Consider the following 9,847-nt stretch of genomic DNA (forward strand, 5'->3'; position numbering starts at 1 on the left):
CCCTCCAGCCTGCCCGGGTCCCTCTGGATGCCATCCCTTCCCTCCAGCACCTCCCCTGCACCACACAGCTCCGTGTTGGTGCCACACTTGCTGAGGGTGCACTCCGTCCCGCTGTCCCTGTCGCCGACAAAGATGTTAAACAGCACCGGTCCCAGCGCCCGTCCCCGAGGAACGCCACTCGTCACTGGTCTCCATTCGGACACTGAGCCGTTGACCTCAACTCTCTGAGTGCAACCATCCAGCCAATTCCTTATCCAGCAGATGGTCCATGCTTTTTTTTTTTTTTTCCCCATTTGCTCACATACTGAACAGTCTCTGCATAAGTAATTTCTTTACTTGGCGTTGAGCATTTTTGTATTCTACTCAACTAACAGTGCAGATAATCCATTACTTGTAGCAATCAAGATGATAATTGAGCCACAAAGTCCCTGACAGCTAGGCAGAGCTTTTTACCCAGGGAAATGGCAGCAGAGGTGTAGTGACTAAATTAGAATAATCATTAACTGAGCGAGCAGCAGAATAAGTGTTAAAATACAGAGGCTTTTGACTTTTTTAACCAACATGCCTTTTTAAAGAGTAAACATATGTCAGTAAACAAAGACAAATGTGATATTACCCTTCTTGTGCAAGCAAAATCTTTCTGTGTGAAAGTGGGGGTTGGCTAGGGAATGGCTATGGTCAGCATTTTCTCCCACTAAATTCTTAATGATTGCTGCACTCTTTCTGGCAAAAAAATACCTACTTAGTTCTGGGAATAAAAATAAAAAAAGGACTGACACTTTCGTCCAAATCAATAACAGCCTTTCACAGGCAAAACTGAGCTACTATATTAGTAATTACAAAAACGTGTTATATGTGTGTTCACATCTAAACTCCATGCCTGAATTTATCTTCATATCGCCTACCACTCTCCAAATAAATTTTATACTATGAAGCAAGAATTTCAGCCTTTGGATTTGCAAGAACTTCCCTGGTACCTGCAGGAAGAATTCTGCCTAGTTTGGTGCCTTTTAAAAAATACACTGAAAGTTCCTTAGTCTTTTAAATATAATCTAGAAATAAACACTCATTCTTTCTCTCTCAGCTTTGGGTTTCTCCATCAGAAAGCCTGTTTGACATACTGCATTGGCTTTGTGTTACTGATTTTTTGAAATCCACGTGCTGAACTGAAGAAATTATGCCATCCTAACAGAAAAGTCAAACATTTTACTAGCTATGAAAACTCAATGATTAATTCTCAATATAGGTGTATGACTGTCCAGCCATTTAAAAAAAGTTACTATAAATCACCTGGGCTTGGAGACCTCCCTTTTAAACAATCCTTCCAAGAATCCTTCCCCTTTATAAAAACATAAAAACCCTAGTATTTTCAGGCACCCTAGGTAAATGCATGTCAGATTCAAATTCCTGTATTTTACTTTGCCTATTTAGCGTCTATTTAATTTCATTCATCTTCCCAAATAAATCGTCAGTCATACACTTCATAGCAGGCATGAATAAACGATAATTGTTCAGTTCATTGAGCAGAAATAGTGACCTACTAATTCAAATACTTTAGATAATCCATTGATTTCTCACCAGCCAGACTTCTCTCACATTTGCCAGTTTTTTGCATTCCAAGAGCTCATTTTAGCAGGAATCTAGTTCAGCATTGTAGTTGTACTTCAGGAAAAAAAAAAAAACTAAATCAGTAACTGCATCCAGTTTTGCTAAGTACAGGTCATATTCTGGCACACTGTACTCAACAGAAAGTTTATGAACTTAAGATGAAACTTCAAATAAAAACACTACCACAGAATCAGTGGGTCTAAATAAAACGGAGATGTCTACGTTTAAAGCTTCCTCTCCACTTTTGTGGAGAAGTATTTAATAGTGGTTCAGAAATATCTTGTGTATACTTTGAAGGAATTTTAAGAATGACTTGATTAAAGCTTTCAAAATCGAATTACTAACACTTCCCATAACAACCAAGGACTTCCAGCTACACTAAGTGTGTTATTATATTTACAGTATCAAACGTTAGGAAGTGATTGAAAGGAAAGGTGGGGATCTTTCTTTGCCTGGTTTCCTATAGAAAGGAGGCTTATGCAACACTCTACGTATATGCATGCAATTCATTTTCTTGTCCTCCAATTCCTTTTGCATTTGGTGGTCAATACAAATCAAATTTGACAGGATAAATATCTCAAAGATACTAGGTTTCTACAAGCTCTGGGAAAACAAGTAAGCAGGGTAAAGAAGGCAGAAATTGGCAACAGAAGCTCTGTCCTTATTAGAAATCTGACAATTTACACAAGACAGAGAATATAAAGGTAAAGGCCATCTAGGACAATAACTTTTGTGGCCCTTCCCTGGTTACCCCCTCCAACGGGTCCATATCATTCCTGTGCTGAGGACTCCAGAGCTGGATGCAGTACTGCAGGTGGGGTCTCACGAGAGCAGAGCAGAGGGAGAGAATCACCTCCCTCAACCTGCTGCTAGTGCTTCTTTTGATGCCCCCAGGACACCATTGGCTTTCTGGGCTGCAAGCGCGCACTGCCAGCTCATGTTGAGCTTCTCATCAGCCAACACCCCCAAGTCCTTCTCCTCAGAGCTGCTCTCTACCCACTCTCCTCCCAGCCTGTGTTTGTGCTTGGGATTGCCCTGACCCAGGCACAGGACCTTGCACTTGGCCTTGTTGAACTTCATGATGTTTGCACAGCCCCCCCTCTCCAGCCTGTCCAGGTCCCTCTGGATGGCATCCCTTCCCTCCAGCGTGTCACCACACCACACAGCTTGGTGTCATCGGCAAACTTGCTGAGGGTGCACTCGATCCCACTGTCCATGTCTCCCACAAAAATGTTGTTATATTTTTTTTAACGTGAATATAATTATAATAATTTAATAACTCAATATTAATTAAATCTACAAGTTAATTTAGTGAAGAACAAGCACCCATCTTGAAACTGTGAAAACAGACTTTTTTGGCTTTAATCAGTATTCAAAAATGTGCACAGGACATCTTTCAAATACTGCCCTGTCTATCTACTGCAGCCCATATCATCTCTCTGTATAGGTATGTTACGTTCCCTCTCTATATATTACATATTTATACAGACATATAGCAGTAATTTTGCCACCGCCCAGACAGAAGAGCTATAATTCTATGCCTGGGTACCAGTCCACTTCTCATTGAATTAACAGGGAAACGCTGCATTACTGTGCATAGGAGAAGCAGGTAGATGGAAGAATTGAGGTAAATAAAAAAAAATATTCTTTCTTTATGACGTTGCTTGTTCACAGCCACATTATACAAAAATTAAACCACATATTCTATTATCTTACTCTGGTTTTGAAGCCTCTGTGGTTAAGGAGATTTATAAATAACTACAATTTAAGACTTAAAAACAGAAACCTTGGAGTTTTACAGATAGATACCATATAAGTAGCAGTTTTGCTCTTTTCCCATGCTTCATTTTTGGCAAGGTCTCAGCAGCCATTAACTAATAAAGTGAACTCAAGATCAATGTTTTAAATCATTTTACAGCTGTGATTACAAACTGGTTTCATTTAATACACAGGGTTGGTTTCTAGCAGTTCTCAAGGGAGCGACCGCTGAGATCATGCCAGACTTGAAAAGGGTAAATTCAAAATCACCACCTGAGTAGCATGATTTTAAGATACAACCTCTTTCAATCTCCAAAGACTATGCATAGGTGCTTGCTATCAATGTAGGAGTCTCAGTTTTCTGCCAACTTAAGGCATCTGTAGCTAGAGGCTTGATGATGAAGAAATACAAGGCGCATAAGGATCGTTGCCCCTTTTACCTTGAATGCTTTTGTAGCATTGGCAGCATTACAGGTCTTAGATGTATAATCAGTGTGGTATTCCTGGTTTGAAAAGGTGACACAAATAATGAAAAAACTCAGACAGAAAGGAGGTGAAATTAAAAGAAAGGAAATAAAATGAAAAATTGTGGGAGAAAGGGACCCAGAAAAATTAGAAAGGAGAAGAATCACAGACACTCTATTTTTAGTTTAATAAGCTAGTCACCCATTCGTGATATTCCAGCATATTATATACCCGTAAAAAAACAGTGAAAGAAAGGATACTTTATCTTGAATACTTCAGGTATACTACACCTAGTATTTTATCTCTAGAGTATAACAAGTAGGTAAACATTTGAAAACACAGGCTGGCCTTCAAACCAGCAATGTCAGGCACGCTATATCTAAAACCAAACAAAACAGACCTCTGCTGTATGTAGGTTCATCTCAAAAAATAGTAACTTTTTCAATAAACTTTTAACAGTTGAGAATTAATTAAAAAAAATTTAGTAATATCTTATTTTCTAACTCAAAAAACAAAATGCTTACTCACTAGTTCATTTCTTAGTATCCCACTCTAGGCAATGAAATTGTTTTAGAGAGAAGCCAAATATCTGCTTAATCACAAAAAAAACCCCCCAAATTTAGGTTAAACTTATTTGATAAACTGAACGAGTGAAGTAAGCAGTAGTAAACATAAATGAAACCTAAAAATGAACTTTTCATTTTTGGAGCAATGTGGGTTGCACTAAGTAATTGAAAACACATCTTGATGTCGACTTCAAATTAAAAAGTGGAAGAAGCGGAGATGCACAGAAATCCTTCTTTTGCTTTTAGGACATTAGTTCTAACTTATAATTTTATCAATTCTGCACTCACACACACAGAACCCAAACAACAGCAACGCTGATATTCATGGCATTTCTAGCTTTTGAACAATAACATTTTCTTTTAGGAGACTATTCTGGTGGGATCATTACTGCAGAAAAGATAACATTCAAGGTGAAGAATAACCAAGACTGAAGAACAAGACTGGCTACCAAGCTGAGCAGGTACCAGACACTAATTTTCAAAACTCAAGTACAATACTACTTCTGCAGACTACATGCATACTTTTGCACACTGGTAATTAACACAAACTAATTATCATCTCTTCATGCAAATAGCTGGGTTTGAATGTCAAATATTCAAAATTACAAAAGTTTCTCTAGTGAATTACCTGTTTGTGCTTTGTTGACTGGCACAGGTAAAATCAACCTCAAGAAGAAGCAAATCATATCATTTCTGATGTTGATATAGCAGAACAGATGTTCAATACAGTTAGGAGAAGTATATACTTAGTACAGTCTTTCCAGGCAGAAAATAAAGAAAATTCATACATGAATGGTAAAAATAGAACCATAAATGGTAAAATAAATTAAGCAGAAAGTAGTCTTAGCAATGAATCCATTGTTTTACTACCAGTGATAACACGGCAACCCACACAATATTCAGCAAACAGATTTTCTGGTTTTAGTCCTTTTAAATCTCAAAATAATAATTAAACCCTACCACTAACGGACAAGACTGTAATCTCAGTTTCAGCAGATAACATCTTGAAGTACTTAATGATTTTCTGGAAATAAACACAAATGCAAAGGAAAAGATAATTTGTTCAGTATCTTTCAGAACGATTACTAAAGGTCTTAGCTGGACAGTCACTTTTTTTGGGATGATCTCCTACTTTCCTACATGCAGACAGCACTATAAATAGCCTAGAAAGCCATATAGTCTTTATCAGTGATAACAAAGTTTAACTTCAGCCCTCTTAAGTGGCCTGGAGATATTTCTAAATGTAATAATTTACTGAACTCCAGAAACAGAAGTGCCAACAAATGCATTTTCTATGGGAGAGTGATTTTGACAACAGTGAATTTTAACTGTTTATGTACAGATCTTGACTTCCAGATGTCAGACTAAGCGATGTGAACAGACTGACTGAAAGAGATTAATCACAGTGCATACAGTATGATAAAATTATGGACTTAAATATCAAGGCAAATAGCAGATATTCTACTGAAATCACATCTCCTTTATCTCATTTTAGAAAATGTATTACACAAAACTATCAGGGCCCCAAAGATAGTACCTAAACGAAAATGAGAATAAAATTAAACATATACTTCAAAATTGCAAGTTTGATTATTTTTAATTAAAAAGTTGCCATTTGCTGGGAGAATATTTCTTTAGAACTCAAAAGTTGTTCCATAATATCTGCGCAGCCGATGCTGTTCAATCGTGGATGCATGTTATTGAGGGAGGTTGCAAAGGCAGAATGTCTAGTTTCAATTAAGTGATCATACCTGTTACTGTTTTTGTTTTGACAGGACTGCTGGCATACTCAGAGGCTTGATTTGATTGCTGCCTCGCCAAAGGTGCACTTCCAACTGATGCTTCATCCTCTTTCTTTCGAGTTACTGACACACCAAGGGGAACAGTTCCTACAGACTGCTAGAAAAAAAAGTGGTTTTGAGAGGTTCACAAAGCAAAACACATTAATATTGAATTATGAAATAGTCATGATAAGCATGTCTTAAACTACATATTTTGAAATGTACACAAGACAACTTGAAACCATGATTGAAGCACATGTATTCTGAAAACAATTTATGAAATGCTACATTCAGACATGCACTTGCAATTCTTCATTTTAGTCCTGTTAGTCTGAAGAAAAGCTCTATGACAACAAAAAAGACTTTATTAACTTACAATACCATGCTTGTTAGCCAGTCAGAATGCACATGAAGAAACCTGGATGATCACCAAAGCAAAATAATTATCTAAAAGTTTAATGAAATCTGGAAAATTTTAGCCAGACATGAAGATCTCGAAGTTTTGCAAAGAAACTTATCAACCTTCATTAAACTCCAAAAGAAAAGATGCATTGTTATTTATACATTATTATATTTGTTCCTCACATTTTAAATATAAATTTTAATTCTGACCACTACTGATTTTCAATTGTTTTGTCTTTCAAGCATATCAATAAATGACAAACTGCTCAAAATACAATATTGTTAAACAAAACTGAAGGCATTAAAATCTAGTTGAAATCCTGCATCCCTACTTTAAAGGTTAGAAAAGAGTGATGTCTACTAATCCCCACGGGTTCTGGATCTGGAGGTCCACAGAAGAATACAGTCTATTAGCCTTGTTCTTACTTATCTTACTTATGCAAGCTAGAAAAGACAAAATAATTTAAAAAATGGGATCCTCAATTTTGCTGTACAGTTGGCTGCTAACACTTTGCTGCAGTATTAGCTGCTACGTAAGTTGTAGATGTATCCCAGCTGACAAAAGCAGAATACTTCTACCATTGATTTTTGCAGAGGGTTATCACTTAAAGATGACAAATTTTTTTTTTTTTCTAGAGATCAGACATTAGGATTGCATGCATCTTAATCAATTTTTGTGTAATTTAATTTTCTTGGTATTGGAGAGAAAATGTAATCCATATAGCTGGGTAATGAGAAACCTCACACGTTGCATTAGGAATCTCTGTGGGAAACACATTCGTGTGAGGCGGGCAACTTGCTTGTAAATTTTCTCCAATAGAAACCAGATCACTGAATCAAACAGTGTGCAACACTTGCACACATACAAAACCCCAAAACAAACAGAAAAATCACTTAATTGAAGGAAAATGACTTCCAAACACCCTCACCATTTTCCACTATAAAAGTAAATTCAAATAAGAAAGACAATCAACTAATTAATCCTACTCCAGTGAAAACAATCAACTTCTATATACAGGGGTACGCAAAGTTAATAGGAAAACACTAATGTCAATGACAAACAGAACTCCCTCGTCCTCCCTCTGCATGTACACTCAACAGCTTTGTCTCCAAAAGCACTAAAAAAAAGTCATTCTGGAATACAGTGAGATGACACTTTGGTGTCCTCTAGCCATAACAACAACAAAAAACCCCATCAGCTTTGAAAAGACAAGTTTTACACCACAGAAATACTTCCCACATGCATAGAGTCTCCAGTTTTGTAAACTTTTGTTAGACACATGACATCACTTATTTTCAAAATTTAGCAGTTTATCGGATACAACCTTTCCCAAGGCAAAGCCAACTACAGCTTTCCCATGAAGGCAACTGTTGAGCTATGATTTGGCAATCCTGGATGTAACACTGCAGGAACATTGACGTGCCAAAGTGGAGCAAGAAGAAGAAACACAGACAATAGAAGATAGTACAAAAGACAATAGGATAGAAATACTGTCCAAAGAAATACTGTAACTATTTCTGCACCACCGAAGAAATAGATCAGCAACATATAAGTTACACCACTAGTCATACAGTGAAAAACATCAAGGCTATCGCAGCCAGACAAAGCTGGAAAAAATTATGACCAACTATCAACTGTTTGAGTGCTGATCTGGACAATGAAACAGCTGTTTCATCTTTGCTGCCTGAAATCAAGCCTGATGTTGCTGTTGATGACGCCCAGTACAATCTTGTCAGGTTTTTGGCAAAAAGATTTCTGGTTAAAAGAATGCAGAAGATGAAAGATCAGCGTTGAACTAGATGGAAAAGGATCATCAAGATTTGGGTTTTAGCCACAAACTGATGAGGAAACTGTGGCTTGGGAAATAGCAGATGACAAGAGCCCCACAGCTGTACGAGAAGATGAATCTGATGGGAAAGGAGAAATTGCAGGGAAGTGTTATCATAGGCATTTAATCACAAGAATCCAAAAAGCCAGTGATAAAAAAAAAAAGTAGTAAAGTTTAACAGTTTAACACACACCTACTTGGGATGTAAGCTTTATGGTTATAACTGGTAATGTTATAACAAAGATAAATAGAGAACATTTAATAAAGTTATGGAACTACGGCAACATTTATATGAGACGGTTTTGTTGACACCAAGTCAAAATCAGATTCTGTCCTAGAACACTGACCACAGTTTTATCAGTGCAATAATGTTTTGTGGCTATTATACACTGAATACTAGACTAATAATAATTCATGCTACTCAAAATAAGAAAATTTACTACTTTTCTAGTATAATTATTACACGTAACACTTTAAGCGATGCCTAAAATACTACAGGAAAGCTACCTGTGTACACAAACCCCACACATCCATATATGCTATTTATGCATGTAAAAAGGATGAACAGATACAGATTTTTTATTTCTTTATTTTATTTCATACCATACAGTCAACATGACTTTGGAAATAATAAAGATCTTAAATCAGAGAACGGCACAGAACAATAACAGCAAAAAAACAACCTGTCAAAAATAACCAAGCTCAAAGTATTTCCTGATTTACGTGGAGATACGCCAACTAACTAAAGCTAAAATATCCTTTAAAGAGGTCTAGTGGAAACTCATCCCAGGTAGAATAAATTAATACTTTATTTTACTTTGGATTTTCAGTAATTTAATATTTTATTTCTGAATTATCACCTCCCATGAGTGTGAGGCTGAAGAGGATCTGGGAACATGAGAAATGCTTTCTAAAGAAAACATGACCAACTGTAACTGTAACTCTCATTTGAGGGATGCCCATACAGTCAACTCCCTGACGACAAACCACAGGCAAAAGAATATTCCAAGATAGGAACTTAAATATTATTACTAAAGGAAAAAATGAAGCACTGGCTTGTGAAATGTCAAATCCAGAAGCCTCAGCCCAGACCTGGGTTGCCAGCTTTGCAATGACACCAAACTCAGCTATCCCACGCAGTGAGGACGCTGGGTGCACACTGACCGATGTATGCATGTGTAGTAGCTTGCGCACAGAAAGCAGGAAGAAAAATTAATGAAGTCTTTGGAACGGGGACAGACGGCAGTTCTGCTCCAGACACGGTGTTTTGTGAACATCTAAGATCACTATCATGCAATCATTATCTGCCCCAGAGACGAATACTCACCTCTGCTGCAAGACTGTCCAAGCTGTGCCAGAATGAGCTGCAACAAGGAGGATCTACCTCGTCCACCTTGCAACAAGTTCTAATATCATGAAATCACAATCCCTGCCTGAC

The 9,847-nt window shown here is 37.2% G+C and overlaps 1 protein-coding gene across 1 annotated transcript in view; it reads right to left on the minus strand.

The window, feature by feature from the left end:
• LOC104463054 (vacuolar protein sorting-associated protein 13B-like) overlaps positions 1 to 9,585 on the minus strand; it is a gene marked incomplete at its 3' end in the record, with an annotated part of 52,066 nt that extends 42,481 nt beyond the window's left edge. Inside the window, exons 1-2 of the mRNA XM_010075232.1 lie at positions 9,502 to 9,585; positions 6,149 to 6,296 (exon numbers count right to left, since the gene is read on the minus strand). Coding sequence (XP_010073534.1) covers positions 6,149 to 6,296; positions 9,502 to 9,585 — 232 coding nt within the window. The remainder of the gene's footprint in view (positions 1 to 6,148; positions 6,297 to 9,501) is intronic.
• Positions 9,586 to 9,847: the final 262 nt, after the last annotated feature.

Source organism: Pterocles gutturalis, unplaced genomic scaffold (genome assembly GCF_000699245.1).
Source record: "Pterocles gutturalis isolate BGI_N339 unplaced genomic scaffold, ASM69924v1 scaffold12562, whole genome shotgun sequence".
Taxonomy (NCBI): domain Eukaryota; kingdom Metazoa; phylum Chordata; class Aves; order Pterocliformes; family Pteroclidae; genus Pterocles; species Pterocles gutturalis.